General features: G+C 43.4%; 1 protein-coding gene and 1 pseudogene across 2 annotated transcripts in view; one reads left to right on the forward strand and one right to left on the reverse strand.

Moving 5' to 3' along the window:
* Positions 1 to 24,668, forward strand: part of OSBPL10 (oxysterol binding protein like 10) — a 284,771-nt gene that overhangs the window by 193,508 nt on the left and 66,595 nt on the right. The window contains exon 5 of the mRNA XM_082847276.1: positions 7,197 to 7,407. Coding sequence (XP_082703402.1) covers positions 7,197 to 7,407 — 211 coding nt within the window. The remainder of the gene's footprint in view (positions 1 to 7,196; positions 7,408 to 24,668) is intronic.
* Positions 15,378 to 24,487, reverse strand: LOC309966978 (large ribosomal subunit protein uL23-like; annotated as a pseudogene). Its single transcript has 2 exons — positions 24,364 to 24,487; positions 15,378 to 16,416 (listed from the first exon to the last, which is right to left on the reverse strand). The product of its transcript is annotated as a large ribosomal subunit protein uL23-like (transcript).

Raw genomic sequence — 24,668 nt, forward strand, 5'->3', positions numbered from 1 at the left:
GGGTGCATGTATCTTTGTGAATTAGATTTGTGTCTGGATATAGGCCCAGGAGTGGGATTGATGGATCATATGGTAGCTCTATTATTAGTTTTCTGAGAAACCTCCATGCTGTTTTCCACAGTGGCTGCACCAGCTTACATTCCCACCAACAGTGTAGGGAATTCCCTTTTCTCCACACCCTCTCCAGCATCTATTATTTGTAGACTTTTTGACGATGGCCATTCTGACTGGTGTGAGGTGTGGTACCTCACTGTAGTTTTGATTTGCATTTCTCTAATAATTAGCGAAGTTGAGCATCTTTTCATGTGCCTATTGGCCCTTTGTATTTCTTCTTTGGAGGGATGTTTATTTAAGTCTTCTGCCCATTTTTTGATTGGGTTGTTTGTTTTTCTGTTTATGATCTCATAGTTCTTGAACATTTCAGTATGGGTTTGTCTTTTGGGAGTTGGTAAAGATAAAATGTGCATTTCGTATTTGAACAATGTGGAGTTATTACTGGGGGTGGCGAGGAAATGATTGTAGAAAAGCCAAAGGTGAAGGTAAGACAGAAAAGAATCCGTTTTTAAGAAATGTGCGGACCCATCCCCATATCTTCAGAAAGTGTTTCTGAGTATGTGCATGTGCAGTTCAGAATTTTGCCTTTGCCTTTTGCCTTGGATGGCATGGGCTGCTGTATAAATAGCACTGAGACTTCTTGGTAACACTCACGTTCTCATATTGAAACTATGGAGGGACCAGGATGGATGTCCTTCATCTCTGGATTGGCCTTTCAACCACTCTTTTCTTTCATTTCTATTCCCCTAGTCTCACATGATAAAGGCCACGTGTCAGAATGTTGAACTAAAAATGCCAGTAGCCTGTCCTGCCTCCCAGTGGTGGGGGTGGACAGAGAGATCTGGAGTCAGCGCGTAAGTTATCTGGTAACAGTCAGCCTCAGTCGTACCCCCTGAGGTCCAGCAAAGTGGGTATAAATCCAGAAAGTAGGTAAAAATGTAGAAATGATGAATGCTTCTCTTCTGTCAGTTTTCTAAAAGAGAGAATAAATTCTGTAACCAAAAAAATGAATGACTGGTGCTTGACACTCTTCCATCTGGCTAGTTAGATCTGCTTAGGAAGCAGCCTTCAACTTGGAAGTGGAAATAACATGTATGCACTTACATACCTCTGAAAGGAAAGCAAACTTTTCTGCCCAAAGGCATAAAAATGACTTCAGGCCTGAGATTCCCCTCCCCCACCCAGAGCTGAGGGCAAGGGGGATCCTGCCAAAACAGGCACCTGTCCCCTGTGTGGAAGGTCTGGACTCTTAGGTAGACCAGCAGGGACGAATGGAGACCCCGGGACAGGAGATAAACCAAGCAGATCAAAATAGCCCCACAAAGTGTCTGAAATTAGATTGTCATTGAAACCACGGGCCATAAAAGTAGGCTAGGGCTTGTGTGCTCAACCTAAACATGTGATTGCCTCCTAAAAAAATTCACATCGGACCTGGAATCTCCTAACACGATAGCCAAAATGTCCAGGATATGGTCAGAAATCACCAGTCACTCCAAGAACCAATAAAATCACACATTGAATGAGAAAAGAGAATCATCTGACATCCAGACCGAGATGAGTCAAACGCTAGTTGTATGTGGGCACAGCCTCACCCAGGTGTTCACACGGGGACTCTGCCTGCCTTCCAGCTGCAGGGGCCAGGCTGAGCAGTCAGAGATCCAGTGGTTTGCCAAGCCTTAAATATTTACTCCCTGGCCTTTTATAGAAGTTTGCGGACACATGTAGTTAGGTCATCAAAGATCTAATGGTCAATTTTTGGGAGATCTTTCCTTCTTTTTCCCATTTTTTTTTCCAATTAAAATTTTTATTGAAAGTTGAATTTCAGAGCAATATCTCTGAAGAAATTTTCACTACAATTTAGGCTTCCAAATTAAATTTAAAATTCAACTGCCCATGTTACTATTTATTTGAAAAACGCAACAAAGATGACAAGATGATTAAGGCCTGTATTTCAGATGGTTAAATTTACATATGCCCAGGCAACAGTAACTCCGTCCTAATTCACTCCTCTGCCTGGAAGACAGTAGGTTGTTTTGATGTTGGATACTTTAAAAGGTGGAATTTTGGTTTCCCTTGGTTTATAGTTGGTTTCTCTATTCTCTTCCTGTGTTTTGTCACCTTGTTCTTCCTCTTTATCTGTAACCTCATCTGTGTAGCTGGCAGCCTCACCCCTGGAGAGGGACCCTGTTTCCTCCCGCTCATCTTTGTTCCTTATGGTCACTGTCACTCTCTTACTCCGATCAAGTAGTGTGGATTTGAAGATCTGCCCACTCGATGGGGTTTTCTTTGTCTGCTCACCTGATGAGCCTGGAGAGAGATTTGGGAGTCCAGGAGATGTTTAGGACTGGCCTCCGTGGGGTCGTGCTTGGGGCCACGGAGAGCGGTGCAAAGGGACCCGGGACCCAGCTTCAAGGAAACTCTTGGCTTGTTAACATTCCGGTTATGCCAAGAGCTGGAACAACAGACAAAGCCCAGGGAGTGCAGGAGGCAGGCTGAGAGTCAGGGAAGCGACTCAGCAAGAGGGAGAAATTGTTCAGGTGAGGCCAGGCCTTAACTGGGTTCCCAACACTCAGAAACATGGAGAAAGGCTGTAGAGGTTGGGATGTTGCCTCTCCAGATGTCACCACCACCCTCTGATGACAAGGCCAAGGGACTTTATTGTTCACGCTGTGGGGGAAATGCCACCTCCATGGGGCAGCGTCTCCCAGCCAGGAGGGCAGCGTCTGGATACGAGAATTAGAACTTTGGTTGACAATACAGGGACTTGATTGGGATCAGGAGACAATGGCTCAGGATTGGTGGAAACAAGGCAAGGACTTTGAGACAAGGCATTTTACAGATTTTAGGGTGCACACTGTTATGTTGATGGCTTCCATTAAAGAGCTGATGGATATTTCAGGAAGCTTCTGTAAGGAGCCCTCAAAGCCATTTCTGGGGTGGGGAGTCTGGAATTTTAAAGTAATGCTAATGAGGGTCGTTGAATAGTAAATCTGTGTTAATGGAGATAGTAAGCTCTGTGTGTGTGTGTGTGTGTGTGAGACAGAGAGAGAGAGAGAAGTGTTAGTTTTAGTTAGCTAGTTAGTTAGTTTTGATTCCAAGGTCTTTGAAGCCTGAGTTAGCCAAGGAGTGATCCCTGACCCAGACGGGAGACTTAGAAGGGGCTCTGGAATTCCACCAGACTGAGGAGAAATGTCAAACCAAGGCCACCTTGAAGTTGGCATCGAATTGTTTGTTCTCCTTCCAGGCAAGAGGGATTGAGTTACTGAAGGTCCCAGGGAGTCTGTGAACCCAGGAGGCTCGGCCAAGCAAGGCCGGCAGCCCTGGTGACATTAGGATGAGAAATCCGAGCCTGCTGCTGCTGCTTGGTTACTGACGGACGGATGAGTGAGGAGCTGGTATTCGTTGATGTCTAGCCTGTCAGGACTGGACCTTTCCGGCGCCTCTCAAAACCTACACCAAGCTTTGCAGGTCAGAACGGTCTGAGGCCATCAAGGCGAGCGAGTGTAGCCGCTGCCCCCTTGCTGCCCCCTCCTCACTTCCCTCTTTAGCAGGATCTCATCTTGTTGAGCTGATGTCACTGGGTTTTGGTCTTTGCCTTCAGCTTTGGTTTCAGCTTCAGTGAAATAAAACCATAAAATCTGCAGCCACTGACTTTCTTAGCTTTGATTTTGCTGTGCACATGCCATTGTTTGTGCTATGAGAAGTGGACCTTTTTTCTTTCCCTGTGAAGTTGGATTTGACCTAAAGTTAGACTACTTCACAACCTCAGAGTTGACATTCCCAGGGGGTGGATCTCTGAAATTTCACGGGGGTCCCATTTTGCACCTGTGTTAACAAGGTGGCGATACCCCTGATTGTAGAAGCCAAACGCCACAAGAAAAGAAATGCGTGCTTTTTTTTTTTTTTGGTTTTTAAACACCACACATGGTTGATGTTGTGCTTCAGAAGAAGTGTTTAGAGCTCTGACTTGAAACTTATGTAATTAGTGGTTCAAGCAGTTCAAAGGCTGGTGGCCGTCACTGGCCGTGCTTTGCTCTTGTGTTGAGGGTGTGGGAACCTTGCAGGGCAGAGGGAGCTGCTTTGGGACTCTGTTGTTGGTGTTTTTGTCATGTACAGCTTTGAGACATCTTCTCATATGTGCCCTTCATTAAAATTAGATATGGAAAAAACAGCTAAAACTTGTTCTTCCCAAGTCTGATGAAGGTTCTCCATCAGTGCCTCCCAGTGTGAGAAAAGTTAAAGCAGTGATATGCGTGATATACAAGCGCTGAGGCTGGGAGTCCTGTGTTGCTTTCAGGGTTCGTTCAGTTTCTTTTGGAGCCTGATGATGCTAATAGAAAGTGAAGGTTGGCATCGATTGTGTGTTTAAAGACTAAAGTTCTGTTTTGCGTCACATGGAAAAGGGGAGAAAATGACTCTCGGTGTCTCCTGTGTGTCACGCGCCGTGCTAAGCTCGTTTTAGTGCTCAGTGTACCAAGAAAGATGCTGAAATCCGTCCAGTGTCTGGTCCCTGGTAAGTCTGTAGCACAGGGTCACTCAGGGAGCGCTCTCGGCATTTTGAGCAGGAAAGTTCTGCCGTGACTTGTGGGGCATGTGGCACCCCTGCTCCCTCCCACTCAGCGCCAGCCATTCTGCAGTCATTGTAAACGTCAAATCCATCCACTGCCGGTTCAGACGTCCTTTGCTGGAGGCTGTCCTGCCTCTTGGCGCTGGCAACAGGCTCCGATAAACACTGTTGAATGCTTTCTAGAGAGCAGATACGTGCCTTCCATCTCTGGGAACCTGCCTCTGTTGTAATAGGGTAGAAGATTCTGGAAGTCACTTTTGTGTTTTTATTACCTGAGATTTGCATCATATTTTATGCTTGTGAAATAACAAGTACTTATCCTATACTATATAATTGGAATACAGTTCTCCTTTTCGTTGATTAAAAAGGAGTATATTCCATATTTAATGGCTTCATTTTACTCACCTTTTAAGCATTATGTTATCGTCCATAGTAGTCAGGAACATAATATACATTTATACATATACATACATAATATACATTTACATTCCATCATTATATTTGCTTCTTCCCTTTCAACACATCATTTTTTTAAGACAAGATTTTATGGTAGGAATTTACAGAAATGCTGACTACAACAAGTAGCTTGAAATCAACTTCTCCCTAAATGTTAGCAGTTCTACATAGAGTTGACTGTCGAAGAGTATAAAAACATTTTATCTTTTTCAGTGTTAAATTTAACCATTTTCTTGGCAAACCTAAACTGATAACGGAGGTATTATTTTTACTGAATCTTCAGCCATGTTGTCCTAATAGACTATAATGATTTGTGTAGACTTTGTGTCATAAACAGACTCTCTTGCGCCTCAGTGAGAAAAAAGGGACCCTGGGGTTTCGTTCATTCTTTCAACAGATCCATCAGTGAACATCACAGATAGAATGGTCCTTGCTTTCACACTAGTACAGATGAACATAAGAAATAAGTAAATTACAAGTTGGGTTGGAAGATGGTAAGTGCTATGGAGAAAAATAAGTTGGGAAGGAGCATAGGAGTGCCAGGGTTTTGGTTGGACATATGATTTTATATTCTCTCTATTTTTTTTTTATTTTAAATTATGTGGTTAAGGAAGCTTTCCTGAGAAGGCAGCTCTTCAGCAAAGACCTGAAGGAGAAATGAATTCTTATTGAGCTCCTATTATGCCCCAGGTACTGTTTTAAGAGCCAGAATGGCTAGGTATAAACTCTGTAATCTGCAAAAAATAATTTACATGGCCAGAGGATGGGCATGTAATATGTTTAATGTCGATATTTTAAAAAATCTTTTTGAAGTAAGGGCACTGATTTTGGTAAGTAGGATTGCAATGGGGGAGGTTTTTTTTTTTTTTTTTTTTTTTAAGGAGATGACTACACAGAGTGATAGGAAATAGCAGAAAGAAAATAGAAAAATAAGCCAAAGCATGGGCTGAGTTTTGTGTCCAAGTCCAGCAGTCCTTACAGAGTATTGCTTCTTCCCAGCTGGTGGCATCTTGATGGTAACAAGGATCCTCCTGCGATGACAGTGAAAAAGCAGGAGCGATTGCTTCAAATTAAAGGATGGCTTTTGTGAGGGATGCTTAAGGAACAGTGAACCAGAGTCCAGAGAACAGGAGTTGGTTCCTGCCTCTGATGCTGACCTGTGACCCTGTGACCTTGGGCAGGCTGCTTTAGTTCCTCCATGTATCAGCTCGACTGTTTATTTGTTTGCCATGCAATTTATGCTCATCATCTTGCTTAGTGAGATAAGTTGTAAAACAGGAGAGGCATGAACTTCACAAGATCACCAGTGAAGTCCTTTTCTAGTTCTTGAGTTCCTTTCTCCTTCATTTGTCCAAGGAGACACTGCTTGTCTATAGCTTACGAACTGAAGCCAGGCCACAACACAGGGTTACTGGTTTGTCACAGCTTCAGCCATGGAGCAGGGCTGGCTCTAGAACTCCCAGTTTTTCTCCTCCTCCTGTCACCCTACACACGGTGTTAAGGAAGTCGCGGGCTCTCGTAGCATTTTGGGGTCAGAGTGGGTCGGCACTGGCCTCGGTCTGATCTCACCCCCACAAATGCCAGCCCCAGATGTCACTTCTATTTCTTGAACTTCGAATAGGACTGCCAGGGAGTTAGGGATGGATTGCAGCTGGAAGGAAAGCATGGAATTAACCTTGCTCTGAGGCAAAGCCACACGCTTCCACCGTCTCAGATAACCTTCCGTGGTCCAAGGACCTTAAAGTTGGTCACAAGACTTTTATACTTTTAGTATATTTACTATTACCTTCCAAAGATCTGTAAACCGATACACCCAGGTGGCCCCGATGGTCCCTTTCAGCTCTAAAGTTCTAAAACCCTCTTGTGATCAGAGCTCTAGAGGCGTGCCTTTGCGTGGATGGACCCAGGTAGATTTCACCCAGGCCTGCATCATCCCAGGAGGGCTGTGCGCCGAGCACCCTCCGAGCTGTCTCCCACGCAGCTGGCAGTCTGGGTGGTGATGCTGTCTCTCACCACTTCCCCCGCACTTTCATCCACTCCCGTGGTTTAAGCGCTGGCTCCCCGCCTGTGGAAGAGAGGACTTCAACCCTCACCTACTCGCTGTCTTCCCGTTCCGCAGATGATGACCCAGGTGGAGGGACAGCAGAAGAACCTGGTGCATGCCATCGAGTCTCTGCCGGGGTCCGGGCCCCTCACTGCCTTGGACCAGGACCTGCTACTCCTGAAAGCTACCTCTGCTGCCACCCTCAGCTGCCTTGGGGAGTGCCTGAGCCTGCTCCAGCAGAGCCTGCACCAGGCCGGTCAGCCCAGCCACAGGCCCGGGGCCTCGGGTAAGACCTCCGGGGGCCCGCCCGGGGCTGCAAGTGCACGCTCTCCGATGTACGCATGCGTGTGTCTGTCTGCCATCGCCTTCCTCCTTTAAATCCATCCATCTCGCCTTTTATCCAAGCGCTTCTCCATTTACCCCTTCTTCCTTCCCCACCTCGCTTGGGCTATATTTTTATTTCTGTTTTACCCATTAGCAATTGCCATCCTATGCACAATTTAACGTGTTTCCATGAATACTCTGAAACTACTTTGAGACGTGCTGTTCTCCGTTGCATTGCGTTTGTGAATTTTGCACTCAGTGTTGTGTTTGCAAGACTCATTGCTATGCAGCCTCTAGTCCACTATTTCTTTCTTTTTTTTTTTTTTTTTTTTTTTGTGGTACGCGGGCCTCTCACTGCTTTGGCCTCTCCCGTTGCGGAGCACAGGCTCCGGACGCGCAGGCTCAGCGGTCATGGCTCACGCGCCCAGCCGCTCCGCGGCATGTGGGATCTTCCCAGACCGGGGCACGAGCCCGCGTGCCCTGCATCGGCAGGCGGACTCTCAACCACTGCACCACCAGGGAAGCCCTAGTCCACTATTTCTAACTGTGCCTGTGGAGTGCGTCCCCCAACACTTGGCTCCACACCTTCTCCTGATGGACACCTGCCTTACCTCCTGCTCTCTGGACACCCGCTCCCCCATCCCTTTCCTGTCCCCTCAGGGCCCGGTATGAGAATTTCTCTGGAATATATAGCAGAAGCATTTCCAGTTCTTTATCAAGAAGCTAGATATAATAATAACCCCCCTTAAGATGCTCCAGTCCTTTTGAAGTGTTTAATCGATAAGCACATAGAAAGATATTAGGGAAGATTAAATTAAATGATAAAGGTGAAAATGGCTTGAGATTGGTCATGTCATATAGAATTGTAAAGTATTAGAAATAAGAGACGAATTGAAGCCTCATGGAGCTTTGTTGCCCAGGGTTCAATTAATTAATGAGAAATGAGGCCGTTCAGGTGATGGAAACTATAGCTGGGTTATGACAGATAGTCTGTATTTCACGCTTCCCACAAGCCGCCTTTGCCTTCCTCTTTCACCAAGGTTAAAAGCGGGATGTTGGTTTCCTACAGTAAACCGTATAAGGATAATTCGGGTTTCTTTCTGTAATACCCACCATCACGTACTAAGCGCTGATTCTGTCAGCATTTGGCTTTTGCTACACATTTTCTGAAATCTTCACCAAGTAGATATTATTATGCCCATCATGTGGGTGAGTTGCTGAGGCTCAGAGGGGTTAAATGACCTGCCGAGGCCACCCAGCTACGGCAGAGCCACGTCCAGAGGTGGGCTCTTCCCACTGTGGCAGGTGCCTGGGGTCCTTTGTTCAGTCCAGAATGGAACACCCAGCGGACTCTGGGTTCCCCAAACTGGGGCCAGGGACACTGTCCTGCTCACATCATAATTTTCTCAGGGCAGGTCTATCTTCTTTTTCTTTACTTTTTTTTGGAAATAATTTGAGACGTCTAGAAAAGTAACAAGCATAGTATGAAAAATCCTCATATCTCCAAATACTCTGAATGCCAACATTTTCTGACATTTGCTTCATTATCTTCTGTCTGTATATAGAAGCCTATTATAATATTCTAACCACTTAAGAGTAAGTTGCAGACTTGATATATATCTTTACTCTTATATACCTCCATGTAAATTTCATTAAAAGAAAGAAAAAAAAAAAGGACACTCTCCTATGTAATAACAGTGCAGTGGTCAAACTCAGTAAATTAACATGAATACAATCCTCTTCCTAATCTGCAGACCTTACTGAATTTTGCTGATGCTCCATCAATGTCTTCTGTAACAAAAGGAAAAACATTCAGGTACAGGATACAGGCTGGGAGGGGCATGTGTGTCGAGGCACAGAGTGAAGGCACCCAATCTGCTTTTCTCCTTCCTTCTTCCTTCTCCACTTGAAAAATGGGACTCTGATGCTGAGTCTCCCTGACTTTTCCTGAGGTGGATGGAGCCTCGGTGAGTGCGTCGGGGCTTGGGCACAAATCAGTGTTAGACCGGATGCTTCTCAAGATTCCTAGGATCCCCCTCACACCAGATTGTATGTCCAGCCTCTGGAACAGGCTCATTCCGAGAATGAGTGGATAGAAGCTTGACCCATTTTCTTATTCCTAAAATTCATCCTTTACATTTTTCTTCAGGGTGGCTTTCTAGCAAATTTCTAATTTTTGTTCCTGATTTTCATTGTGTCTCTGGGGTTTTTAAGGGCCTGGAGGGACAAAGCTCGCGGTGGAATTTCAGATGTGATGACAGGTGGAAATGAGGACTATTGGGGTGGGGGGAGGGGGAGACCGAGCAGTGTCGCCGACACTATGCCACCCACCATGCTGCCTTCTGCAACTCTTCACTGTCCCACCTCTGGCTTGGCCCCGTTTGTCCATCCTCCCTTCCTTTTAGCCATTTTTTTTTTAACATCTTTATTGGAGTATAACTGCTTTACAATGGTGTGTTAGTTTCTGCTTTATAACAAAGTGAATCAGCTATACGTATACATATATCCCCATATATCCCACCCCTCTAGGTGGTCACAAAGCACCGAGCTGATCTCCGTGTGTTTTTAGCCATTTTTACCAAAGAACTTGGCTGAAGATTGGAGAATAGAGCATGATGCATCATAAGAGTTATTTTGTTTCTTTGTCTTCTTGACCCTTTCCAAAGTTACATTCCATATAACCCAACCCCTTAGGTTTTAAAACATTCTGCATGTGTCTTTTAAATCTGTGCCACATGCAGTGGTTCAGAATCCACCTGCCAATGCAGGGGACACGGGTTCGATCCCTGGTCCGGGAAGACCCCACATGCCATGGAGCGACTAAGCCTGTGTGCCACAACTGCTGAGCCTGCACTCTAGAGCCCGCGAGCCACAACTACTGAGCCCGTGTGCCACAACTACTGAAGCCCGCGTGCCTAGAGCCAGTGCTCTGCAACAAGAGAAGCCACCACAATGAGAAGCCTGTGCACCGCAAGGAAGAGTAGCCCCCGCTAGCCACAACTAGAGAAAAGCCCGCGCACAGCAACAAAGACCCAACGCAGCAAAAATAAATAAATAAATAAATAAAGCTGTGCCACACATTTGGGGGAAGAAATGGAATTACTTCCTGCATCCAAAGCATCTCAGTTGCCTGCAGTTAAAATGGATTTCCAGACTCTCAAGCTAGCAGAATAAGAGAATCTGACAACCCTGGGAGTGTCACCACAAAATGTGTTTGTTTAGAATCTCAGGGCTCTTGAGGTTGATAGTGGCTGTAGCAGACTGACTCCCGCTGATAAAAACATAATGGTTATATCCAAGGAGTGCCAGGCTGGGTTGATGGAAATCAAAATCTCATTAAAGCCAACCTCTGTCGGGGTTTCCTCTAGATGTTCAAGGGGCCTGGGGCGGGGTGTGCAGATCCCTTAGCACAGCCGGTATCCGTGGGCATTGTTCTTGAAATTTCTATGCTTTCTGACTCCTGCACTGATTTTTTTTCCTTCTGCCTCTCTTCAGAATCAAAAATTAATTTGTGGTCTTGCAGCATTTCATCTTCCGTAGCCTCTCATTGCATCTTCTGGGGAATGTGTCGGCTCTGGAGCCTTTGTCTGCAAATGTTGGTCCCTGATCCTGATTTCATTTCAAACACGCAGAGCAACTGGACCAAGGTCCAGAATTACCTGAGCGTTCACCTGCTCCCACCTATGCATTTCAGGCTCTGGGCCTGTCTCTGATGTTACCTCTAAGATACGCGGGAATGAAATGCTTCACTTAACTTCTATTTATGAAGAGGTTTATAGCTAAAATTAATAAAGTAACTTGGCTTTGTGACCAAGGCTTGTGTTGTGCAGCTCTCCTCTGTCCTGTTGACTAGATCTCCTCCAGCATCTTGATGGAGGCAGTTGATTGACGGGGTGGGGCAGGTGGGCATCTGGTTTCCTGAGTCTAGATGTGCGCCTCTGATTTTACGTGGAGAGGCAGGCAGGGCTGCTCCAGAGATGGCTGGGCTGCTTGGGAATCTGGGCTTGGGGGGGTTCTGGAACCTTAAAGTGGTCTAGGGGCAGAGTAGTCTGCTGCCTGTGCTTCTGGGTAGTTCCTCAATTGCACCCTTGATGCGGGGAACTTGCTTCAAAGTCAGTGCAGACACCTGTGACCAGACCAGCACGTTCTAGTGCGAGGTCAGAGCTGAGTACCAACGAATGGTGGGTGCAGGGCACGTTGGGAGAGAACATTGGGGTCAGAGCTGCTGGAGCGAGGATGGCAGAGCCTCAGGGAATAGCCAGATGATGCCCATGCCCTTGGACATAAATCAGGGCCTGAGATCAAAACAAGTGTAATTGAAGAGAGGAGAACCGGAGCAGAATTTAATATGTGCTTCTTAACTTGCCCTTCCAGTGACTTTTTCATTCTCTTTTAAGATTTGTGGGGATTGTCAGTTAATAAGCCAGTTGCATTGGTTCCTCCTATTTTGGGGTTTGGCCAACAGGGTCAAATCGGTGACACTATTATTATAGGTACTCTTCTTGGCTTTTCTGGCCCGTTGCCATCTTCCTTCTGCTCTGCTTCGCTTTTTTCCAGAAACAGCTTCAGATTCTCAACCTTCATCTCTTTTCCCCACTCAGAGATTCTCTTTGCTTTGCTCTGTCCCTTATACCTTCTTTCTCAATACCTGCTGCTTCTGGTGAAAATGAGTCCCACATAAGTCACCTTCCCTTATTTTGTGATTAAAAGCCAAGATAGAAATGTGACGATTCCTTTAGTAAACAGCATATGGAGAAAATGGAAAAGCTAGCATTGCAGACTATTTCAGATGGTAGTATTTTTTTACAACTGTATAAACAGATTTTTTTGAGTGGCAGCTCCTCCGTAAAGAAAGCAATTAGATCCTAACATTCCAGCTTTTCATCATAAATATGCCTTATGTTTTTCCCACGTTTGTAAATGTCAGTCTTATTCCATTTGGGAAAACCCCTCTCAGGTTGACTGAACCTGGGAGGCATGAATTCACTGTGTTACAGGAAGAGGCAGGTGCGGACCTTCCAGGGACCTTCACCTGTCACTGGCCTCTGAGCAGAGGTGTCACAGCCCTGGCACGGGCACTGCAGCTCCCAGCACTCAAGCAGGGTGTAAACCGAGGCTAAGGACAGAGTAAGACAGTTCCACGGTCAAACCTTAAAGCCCACAGTTAAATCTTCTGTAGCTTTCTTTCTGCTTCTGGTTGGTTCAAGGAACCAGAAACCCTTTTTTTCCTTCTTCCTGGCATTCTTCTGTCTACTTAGGCATGTTGTGTGAGGAGATGCAGGCGTGTGTCAAAGCCTGGTTTAAGGACTGGGTTTGCCATTTGGTGGACATCCGATCCTTTGTCTTCCTCCTCTCTTCTGTTGGATCATCTTTGATGGTCTCCTGCTCACAAAGGTTAAGGTGGACCAGAAAGTGGAAGGTAATTAACATGCAGTTACCTGATTGACCACCAGTCAGCAGCCACATGGTAATATTTGATCCCAGTCTTCTTTGCATTTGTACTTGCTGGTGTGTTTGTGATCTTCTGAGTCACTTTCTATAAGTGAGGCATATTTTCTCACCTGTCAAACACATCAACAGTAACACACACCATTAGCCTTTGTGCCACTAAGAAAAAGCTGCCAATTAAACTATGACACGCCATTGAGTGTAAGATGAACTCCAACTTCAGAGTCGTCAAAATGTGAAAATTGCTGTGTCTTCCGATTAATGAAATATGGTTTAGACTTGCATTTTGTTTTATGACACAATCTTGAGAATCTATCTTTCAAACGAATAACGCAGTCCATTTATTTTTTCCCTTACACTGGTGGTTGTTTTTCTGTTGGTCTCTGTTACACTTTTTTTTTTTAAAATAAATTTATTTATTTATTTGTGGCTGCGTTGGGTCTTTCTCTACTTGCGGTGAATGGGGGCTACTCTTCATTGTGGTGCGTGCACTTATCATTGTGGTGGCTTCTCTTGTTGTGGAGCCCGGGCTCTAGGTGTGCAGGCTTCAGTAGGTGTGGAGAGCGGGCTTCAGCAGTTGTGGCTCGCGGGCTTAGTTGCTCTGCGGCATGTGGGATCTTCCCGGGCCAGGGCTTGAACACGTGTCCTCTGCATTGGCAGGCAGATTCTTAACCACTACGCCACCAGGGAAGTCCCTCTGTTATGCTTTTTGTTTTCATGTTTCTATGCTGCTTTTCTTGTTTCCTCTTATTTTGCTACACAGATTGTATTCCCTTTTCTTTAGTGTTTTGGGAAAAAATATGTACATAAATTCTAGTAGTAGTTACAATGCATTGTTCATAAGCATTCTTTAACTTGTGTTTTTCTAATCATCAAAATCAAGAATGACACTGTGTCTTCACTCTCTCCTTTAGTGCTGAAGACTTAGAATACTTTCACTTCCTTTGTTTCTCAGACTTCCCAATTTTTGGTACTATAATATGGGGGCTATTGTTATTAGTATTTAAATATTAATTGAATACTTAATAATGTGTGATAATGATTAAATCTCTTTAAAAGAATTTTAACTTCATAGTTGTGTAATCACGTTTATAAAAAGTATTTAGGGACTTCCCTGGTGGCACAGTGGTTGAGAGTCCGCCTGCCGATGCAGGGGACACGGGTTTGTGCCCCGGTCCGGGAAGATCCTACATGCCACGGAGTGGCTAGGCCTGTGAGCCATGGCCGCTGGGCCTGCGTGTCCGGAGCCTGTTGTGCTCTGCAACGGGAGAGGCCACAACAGTGAGAGGCCCGTGTACCGCAAAACAAACAAACAAACAAAAAGAAGTATTTAAATTCAGTTCTAGGACTGGGACAGGATGAAATGAAGTGAGGCACCCACCGTGAGCACACATTTAAGGGTGCCAAAGTAATTAAGGTAAATGCTATTTTAATGCAATATTTTTAAATCAAAATTATTGCAGAAAATCCAGGATGAACAAAATATCAAAACCTTAAATAAAAACAGGATTAGATAGTGTGAGGCAGGTGAGACTGAGTCCTTTAAGACATTTTTTGTTTTGGCATTAATTTTGATTTAAAAAATATTGCGTGAACATGTAATTTATCTTGACTACTGAGTGTTTTGGCGCCTCTTTAAATCTTACCCCTGGGCAAGTGTCTTTTTACTTCCCCTGAGTCCCAGCCTTGCTCAGCTCTATGTTCAACTGGGTTCATTGCTCACTGCCAGTCCTTTGATACAGCTTCTCCAGTCTTGAGTTCTTAATTCTGCTTCTTTTCTTCATGTATTGGGATATGTCCTCAAGTCGTTTTTTTCTCCCAGAAGGTAGAATATTTTCTGAGTCTCTGCAGTGCTGCTCAGAAGGCATACAGTGCAGAGTTTAAGAGTCTGGGCTCTGGAGCCAGGTGGCCTGGGTTTTCATCTCCCTTGTACCCTGAGACTTACCAGCTCTTGTGCCTTTTTGTTTCTTTACCTGTCAAGTGGACATAACAATAGGACCTACCCATGGGTCGTCATTAGGATTAGATGAGTTCACGCACGTAAATTTTATATGGTAGTCCTTGGCACCTAGCAAGAGCTCAATAAATGCTGACTCTTTTTGGCAGAGGAAAGATAATTTGTCTGAAGATAAGCATTATCCCCCCAGCCCGCACCCACCTTCAAATCTGTAGACTTTTATTTGCATTATTCTCTTCATCTACTCACCTTCTGGTGTTTAGTGTTGCAGCAAAATCCAAGACTAGCTTGATTTCTTTTTTCCTTTAGGACAGGTCTAACTTTTCTGCCTAAATGCTTGGAAAATTTTTTCTCATGATTTTTTTTAAATTAAAAAATGTTGCCAAACTTCATGAGCCAGGCAGTCATTATACTACTCTAGTTTTGTATGTGTTTGAAATTTCAGTGAGAAAAAGCCTAAGAAAATATCACCAAGCTGTGTCTAGATGTGAGTCTTTTCCCATTGGTTTTGCTGGACTGAGGTGGGCTGTTTTCAGCAGAACCCAAAGCCCTCTCTTCCGCTCGGGCTGTGTTTCTTTACTTCTGTCACTGTTTATTGTTTCTGTCCCACTGATCTGATCTCTTTACTTTAGGGTCTCTGTTGTGTATCTTCTGTCTTATGTTCTGTCTCATTGCTGGCCTTGTGCCCTTTGCAGCTGCTCACTGGTAGAACTTCATCTTCTTGACACACTACTTACTCGACTTTCTACATGGTAGATTCTACTTTTTCCTCGTTTCGGTATTAACCTTAATTCTGCTAATGTTGACTTTGTTTCCTTATAATAATTCCTTTCTGCCTCTATCTCCTTCTTCACCTCAGTCTGTTTTCTTCTTCTGGCTCTCTGTTCTTGTTTCATAGCGGCTACTTTATTTTGTATTGTTGCAAGGATACACCTCTCCTGATGTTTTCTCTGACACCTTATGTTAGAAATTTCAGAGATATATTGTTCCTATAAGCCTTCTGAGTATCCTTCTGAGGATACTGTTTCTTTTCCCAAGCACTATATGGTCCTTTTTTTTTTTTTTTTTTTTAACTAGTGAAAACTTTTAAATTTAAAATTAGCCAGCTGGACTCAGTTTAGATGATCCCAGTTTTGTTGGCAACATCCAAAGCATCATAGTCAGGAGCCAGTCGAACATATGCCTTCTTCTCTCCATCAGGCCTGGTCAGGGTGTTCACCTTAGCCACGTCAGTGTCATAGAGCTTCTTCACAGCCTATTTAATCTGGCGCTTGTTGGCCTTGGCATCCACAGTGAACACCAGTGTGTTGCTGTCTTCTGTTTTCTTCATGGCTGACTTGGTGGTGAGGGGGAACTTGATGATGGCATAGTGGTCAAGCTTGCGTCTCCTAGGGGTGCCCTTCCTGGGATATTTGGGCTGCCTCCGGAGCTGTAGTGTTTTGGGCCGTTGGAAGGTGGGTGACATCCGGATCTTCTTTTTTTTTTTGTGGCCTTGGACACCTTTCAGCACTGCTTTCTTGGCCTTCAAAGCCTTTGCTTTGGCTTCGGCTTTGAGAGGGGCAGGGGCTGAGAGAAGGAAAGAAAATGAGGGTGTGGGGGTGCTCACTACTGGTCTTGAGGCTGGAAGTGGTTGATTTATACACTCGTTTTCATTCACTCTGTATTAGAATTTTCCTCCTTTATCCTCACATGAGGCAGCTCTCTCCAGACTCCCAAACCAGTGGCTGGTGGTTACAGCAGCTGGACTGGTCTGAGGCGGTCTTCTCTCCTGTCCTCCCTCACTGGTTCTTTGATGCTCTGACTCCACAGAATGTACAGAAAACTGCATTAACCAGGATGCATTGCTACCCCCACCCTTCCTGTCCTGGTCTTTGTCTCAGGATGCTGTGTATCACAAGCAGGCCAGACTCTACTTCCTGCCCTGTTGTCTGTCTCCTGGTTATCATCTCTGAATGATGGTGGTGTGGAGGGGAGGGAGGGACAGAGTTAAGGTATGGGAGTAATGGACGGAACATTGTCCCGATTGCCTAGGAGAGCAGATTTCATTTTTTCCCTTACTGCTTTTTTAAGTTTTCCTAATTATTCTAGAGGACATTTACTACTTGCATAATAAAATAAAATGAAGAGAAAGTAGTACCCCTGTATTTATGAGACAGCTGCCCAGTATTTAAGATATGAATCCAACTTCAGGTCTCTGAGGAGGAGTTGGTCAACAGGACAGGTAAGAAGTATCTTTCCACCTTTCTTAGGGAAGATTCTGGGTCTTGGAACCCTGGGTTGGTTTTCTTAGTCCAACCCCATCCACCTTATTATTTATGGGGATTCTTCATAAGCCTGTCCTTAGCTCATCCTTCAGCCTTTGATTTTAGTGTTGTGAGTTTCTAACTTTTTAAAAATGACATCAAGGACTGATATATGGATGCCTTTTTGCCATTAAAAAAAAAAGTTGTGGTAAAAATACAAATTAAAAAAATTTGGATTGGTTCAAGATGGTGGAGTAGAAGGATGTGCTCTCACTCCCTCTTGCGAGAACACTGGAATCACAACTAACTGCTGAACAATCATCGACAGGAAGACACTAGAACTCACTAAAAAAGATACCCCACATCCAAAGACAAAGGAGAAGCCACAAAGAGACGGTAGGAGGGGCGCAATCACAATAAAATCAAATCCCATAACATCTGGGTGGGTGACTCACAAACTGGAGAACACTTATACCACAGAAGTCCACCTACTGGAATGAAGGTTCTGAGCCCCACGTCAGGGTTCTGAACCAGGGGGTCTGGCAATGGGAAGAGGAATTCCCAGAGAATCAGACTTTGAAGGCTAGCAGGATTTGATTGCAGAACTTTGACAGGACTTGGGGAAACAGGGACTCCACTCTTGGAAGGCACACACAAAGTAGTGTATGTATCGGGACCCAGGGGAAGGAGGAGTAACCCCATAGAGATTGAACCAGGCCTACCTGTTAGTGTTGGAGGGTCTCCTGCAGAGGCGGGGGGGTGGCTCTGTCTCACCATGAAGACAAGGACACTGGCAGCAGAAGTTCTGGGAAGTACTCCTTGGCGAGAGCCCTCCCAGAGTCCACCATTAGCCCCACCAAAGAGCCCAGGTAGGCTCCAGTGTTGGGTCACCTCAGGCCAAACAACCAACAGGGAGGGGACCCACCCCACCCATCAGCAGACAAGAGGATTAAAGTTTTACTGAGCTCTGCCCACCAGAGCAACAGCCAACTCTACCCACCACCAGTCCCTCCCATCAGGAAACTTGCACAAGCCTCTTAGATAGCCTCATCCACCAGAGGGCAGACAGCAGAAGCAAGAAGAACTACAATCCTGTAGCCTGTGATACAAAAACCACATTCACAGAAAGATAGACAAGATGAAAAGGCAGAGGGCTACGTACCAGATGAAGGAACAAGATAAAACCCCAGAAAAATAACTAAATGAAGTGGAGATAGGCAACCTTCCAGAAAAAGAATTCAGAATAATGATAGTGAAGATGATCCAGGACCTCGGAAAAAGAATGGAGGCAAAGATCGACAAGATGCAAGAAATGTTTAACAAAGACCTAGAAGAATTAAAGAACAAACAAACAGAGATGGACAATACAATAACTGAAATGAAAACTACACTAGAAGGAATCAATAGCAGAATAACTGAGGCAGAAGAACGGATAAGTGACCTGGAAGACAGAATGGTGGAATTCACTGCCACAGAACAGAATAAAGAAAAAAGAATGAAAAGAAATGAAGACAGCCTAAGAGACATCTGCGACAACATTAAACACAACAACGTTCGCATTATAGGGGTCCCAGAAGGAGAAGAGAGAGAGAAAGGACCCGAGAAAATATTTGAAGAGATTATAGTCAAAAACTTCTCTAACATGGGAAAGGAAATAGCCACCAAAGTACAGGAAGCACAGAGAGTCCCATACAGGATAAACCCAAGGAGAAACACACCGAGACACATAGTAATCAAATTGGCAAAAATTAAAGACAAAGAAAAATTATTGAAAGCAGCAAGAGAAAATACTTAAAGTGCTGAAAGGGAAGAAGCTACAACCAAGATTACTCTACCCAGCAAGGATCTCATTCAGATTCGATGGAGAAATCAGAAGTTTTACAGACAAGTGAAAGCTAAGAGAATTCAGCACCACCAAACCAGCTCTACAACAAATGCTAAAGGAACTTCTCTAAGTGGGAAACACAAGAGAAGAAAAGGCCCTATGAAAACAAACCCAAAACAATTAAGAAAATGGTAATAGGAACATACATATTGATAATTACCTTAGATGTGACTGGATTAAATGCTGCAACCAAAAGACACAGGCTTGCTGAGTGGATACAAAACAAGACCCATATATGTGCCGTCTACAAGAGACCCACTTCAGACCTAGGGACACGTGCAGACTGAAAGTGAGGGGATGGAAAAAGATATTCCATGCAAATAGAAATCAAAAGAAAGCTGGAGTAGCAATATTCATATCAGATAAAATAGACTTTAAAATAAAGAATGTTACAAGAGACAAGGAAGGACACTACATAATGATCAAGGGATCAATCCAAGAAGAAGACATAACAATTATAAATATATATGCACCCAACATAGGAGCACTTCAATACATAAGGCAACTGCTAACAGCTGTAAAAGAGGAAATCGACAGTAACACAATCATAGTGGGGGACTTTAACACCTCATTTACACCAATGGACAGGTCATCCAAACAGAAAATTAGTAAGGAAACAGAAGCTTTAAATGACACAATAGACCAGATAGATTTAATTGATATTTATAGGACAGTCCATCCAAAAACAGCAGATTACACTTTCTTCTTAAGTGCGCACAGAATATTCTCCAGAATAGCTCATATCTTGGGTCACAAATCAAGCCTCAGTAAATTTAAGAAAATTGAAATCATATCAAGCATCTTTTCTGACAACAGTGCTATGAGATTAGAAATCAATTACAAGGAAAAAAATGTAAAAAACAAAAACACATGGAGGCTAAACAATACGTTATTAAATAACCAAGAGATCACTGAGGAAATCAAAGAGGAAATCAAAAAATACCTAGAGACAAATGACAACGAAAACACGATCTAAAACCTATGGAATGTTTCTAGCAATACAATCCTACCTTAAGAAACATGAAAAATCTCAAATAAACAATCTAATCTTACACCTAAAGGAGCTAGAGAAAGAAGAACAAACAAAACCCAAAGTTAGCAGAAGGAAAGAAATCAGGAATATCAGAGCAGAAATAAATGAAATAGAAACAATACAACAATAGCAACGATCAATAAAACTGGTTCTTTGAGGAGGTAAACAAAGCTGGTCCTTTGAGGAGGTAAACAAAATTGATAAATCATTAGCCAGACTCATCAAGAAAAAGAGGGAGAGGACTCAAATCAATAAAATTAGAAATGAAAAAGGAGAAGTTACAGTGGACACCTCAGAAATACAAAGCATCATAAGGGACTACTACAAGCAACTATATGCCAATAAAATGGACAACCTGGAAGAAATGGACAAATTCTTAGAAAGGTGTAACTTTCCAAGACTGAACCAGGAAGAAATAGAAAAAACGAACAGACCAGTCACAAGTAATGAAATTGAAACTGTGATTAAACATCTTCCAACAAACAAAAGTCCAGGACCAGATGGCTTCACAGGTGAATTCTATCAAACATTTAGAGAAGAGCTAACACCCATCCTTCTCAAACTCTTCCAAAAAGTTGCAGAGAAAGGAACACTCCCAAACTCATTCTGTGAGGCCACCATCACTCTGATACCAAAACCAGACAAAGATACTACAAAAAAAGAATATTACAGACCAATGTCACTCATGAATATAGATGCAGAGATCCTCAACAAAATACTAGCAAACAGAATTGAACAACACATTAAAAGGGTCATACACCATGATCAAGTGGGATTTATCCCAGGGATGCAAGGATTCTTCAATATATGCAAATAAATCAATGTGATACACCATATTAACAACTTGAAGAAGAAAAACCATATGATCATCTCAATAGATGCAGAAAAAGCTTTTGACAAAATTCAACACCCATTTATGATAAAGACTCTCCAGAAAGTGGGCATAGAGGGAACCTACCTCAACATAATAAAGGCCATATATGACAAACACACAGCAAACATCATTCTCAATGGTGAAAAACTGAAAGCATTTCCTCTAAGATCAGGAACAAGTCAAGGATGTCCACTCTCACTACTGTTATTCAACCTAGTTTTGGAAGTCCCAGCCACGGCAATCAGAGAAGAAAAAGAAATAAAAGGAATACAAACTGGAAAAGAAGAAGTAAAACTGTCACTGTTTGCAGATGACATTGATACAGGTGACATCTGATAGGCAGATGACATAGAGAATCCTAAAGATGCCACCAGAAAACTACTAGAGCTAATCAATGAATTTGGTAAAGTTACAGGATACAAAATAAATGCACAGAAATCTCTTGCATTCCTATACACTAGTGATGAAAAATCTGAAAGAGAAATTAAGGAAACACTTCCATTTACCATTGCAACAAAAAGAATAAAATACCTAGGAATAAACCTACCTAGGGAGACAAAAGACCTGTATGCAGAAAACTATAAGACACTGATGAAAGAAATTAAAGATGATACCAACAGATGGAGAGATTATACCATGTTCTTGGATTAGAAGAATCAATATTGTGAAAATGACTATACTACACAAAGCAATCTAGAGATTCAATGCAATCCCTATCAAATTACCATTGGCCTTTTTTTACAGAACTAGAACAAAAAATCTTAAAATTTGTATGGAGACACAAAACACCCCGAATAGCCAAAGCAGTCTTGAGGGAAAGAAACGGAGCTGGAGGAATCAGACTCCCTGACTTCATACTATACTACAGTAATCAAGACCATATGGTACTGGCACAAAAACAGAAACATAGATTGGTGGAACAAGGTAGAAAGCCCAGAGATAAACCCGCACACCTATGGTCAACTAATCTATGACAAAGGAGGCAAGGGTATACAATGGAGAAAAGACAGCCTCTTCAATAAGTGGTGCTGGGAAAACTGGACAGCTACATGTAAAAGAATGAAATTAGAACACTCCCTAACACCATACACAAAAATGAACGCAAAATGGATTCGAGACCTACATGTAAGACCGGACACTATAAAACTCTTAGAGGAAAACATAGGCAGAACACTCTTTGACATAAATCACAGCAAGATCTTTTTTGATCCACCTCCTAGAGTAATGGAAATAAAAACAAAAATAAACAAATGGGACCTAATGAAACTTCAAAGCTTTTGCACAGCAAAGGAAACCATAAACAGGACGAAAAGACAGCCCTCAAAATGGGAGAAAATATTTGCAAACGAATCAACAAAGGATTAATCTCCAAAATATGTAAACAGCTCATGCAGCTCAATATTAAAAATACAAACAACCCAATCCAAAAATGGACAGAAGACCTAAATAGACATTTCTCCAAAGAAGATATACAGATGGCCAAGAAGCACATGAGAAGCTGCTCAACATCACTAATTATTAGAGAAATGCACATCAAAACTACAATGAGGTATCACCTCACTCCAGTTAGAATGGGCATCATCAGAAAATCTATAACCAACAAATGCTGGAGAGGGTGTGGAGAAAAGGGAACCCTATTGCCCTATTGGTGGGAATGTAAATTGATACAGCCACTATGGAGAACAGTATGGAGGTTCCTTAGGAAACTAAAAATAGATTCACCATATTACCCAGCAATCCCACTACTGGGCATATACCCAGAGAAAACCATAAATCAGAAGGATACATGCACCCCAATGTTCATTGCAGCACTGTTTACAATAGCCAGGTCATGGAAGCAGCCTAAATGCCCATCAACAGACAAATGGATAAAGAAGATGTGGTACATATATACAATGGAATATTACTCAGCCATAAAAAGGAATGAAATTGGGTCATTTGTAAAGATGTGGATGGATCTAGAGACTGTCATACAGAGTGAAGTAAGTCAGAAGGAGAAAAACAAATATCGTATATTAACGCATGTATGTGTAACCTAGAAAAATTGTACAGATGAATCGGTTTGCAGGGCAGAAATTGAGACACAGATGTAGAAAACAAACGTATGGACACCAATGGGGGAAAGCAGTGGGGCGTGGAGGTGGTGGTGTGATGAACTGGGAGATTGGGATTGACATTTATACACTGATGTGTATAAAATGGATGATTAGTAAGAACCTGCTGTATAAAAAAACAAAATTCAAAAAAAAATTGGAGGTCCTAACCATTTTTATGTATACAACTCAGCAGTGTTAAATACATTCATATTATTGTACAATCTCCAGAACCCTTTTCATCTTGCAGAACCCTTTTCATCTTGCAAAACTGAACCTCTATACCCAGTAAATAACTCTTCCCCCCACCCCCTTTTCCCCACTTTGTCCCCTGCCCTTCTCCACCATGGACATACAGCCTTTTTGAAACATACACTCTTCTTGAAATTGACCATCTCTGAAAGTCTTAATGGTCATCCATTCATTCAGCACAGATTTAAGGAGCTCACACTCCTTGCCAGACCCTGTTCTGGGTTCTGGGGATACAGCAGTGAGCAAGCGCAGTATTGTCCCTGTTTTTAAGGAGCTAATGTTCTAGGGAGAAGAGGAAGGCAGGCAATAAACGAATGAACAGGGTGAGTTCAGAGAGTGCTAAGAGCCGTAAGACAGTAAACCAACAGCTGGGACAGGGGGTGCCTCTGGGGTGCTGCTTTGGCCAGCGAAGTCCCCCGGGGCCTTTCTGAGCGCGTGATCGTTGAGCAGACCCCTGGATTTACTCAGGAGATCTCCTCTCCCAGGTAGAGGAACTAGAGGCTGGCAGTCTGAGCAGGGAAACAGCACACACAAAGGCTCTCGTCCCTTTGAAGAATGGGAAGAAAAAAAAAAACAGCCTCACTTGGGCATTGTGAGCAGTGGGAGAGAACGAGGAGATGCTAGGCAGCATCTGAGGTGCTGAAGGGCAGCTGAGTTCTAGTTCATGTGACGTTGTCTGCACTTGAGCCCACCTTTCCTTCATCACTCACTCCTGTGCTCAGGCTGAGAACAGAAGCTCCAGATTCAGCTGAGTTTGAAGCCTATTTTTTTTCTAATGGCAGAATTGCTACAGGGTAAAGAAATCTACCTCTGATCATTCCTGTCCCCCTTAGCAAGCATATATACAACTATTCTGTAATAACCCATTACTCTTGGAAAGATCAGTATTAGAAAGTTTTTTTTGCTGTTTCCAAGGGTTGAGGGAAAAATTTTAAAATGCTTTATAAGGAATCCCTGGTGGTCCAGTGATTAGGACTCTGCATGTTCACTGCTAAGGGCCCGGGTTTGATCCCTGGTTGGGAAGCAGATCCCAAAAGCCATGTGGCGTGGCCAAATAAAAAAAAAAAAAGAAAAAAGCTTTATTAACAGCAATATGGTAGCTAGAATGGCATGACCGCATCCATCCTCCATACCCATGTCTGTCCATGATGTGGCTTCCTGACTTCTGCCACCCGAATGGACTTCGGCCACATCTAATGGCCGATCACACGTGGCGTGATCACACCGCAGGCGTCTTTTCTCAGCTGTGGTCGTCATGTCAATGGGCATTCAGACTGCATTTCGAGCAGCCCATACCCGATACAATTTGACTTTTGTTTTTTATTGTAAATATTTATAAGTATTTTTGAAAAGTTAAAAAAAAAATAAGAAAAACACCCTCAAGGAAGTACGGCACATGCGAATTGTTTTTGTCCAGGGACAGGGAGAGACACAGCCT

Source organism: Leucopleurus acutus (genome assembly GCF_964270905.1).
Source record: "Leucopleurus acutus genome assembly, chromosome: 10".
NCBI classification, from domain to species: Eukaryota; Metazoa; Chordata; class Mammalia; order Artiodactyla; family Delphinidae; genus Leucopleurus; species Leucopleurus acutus.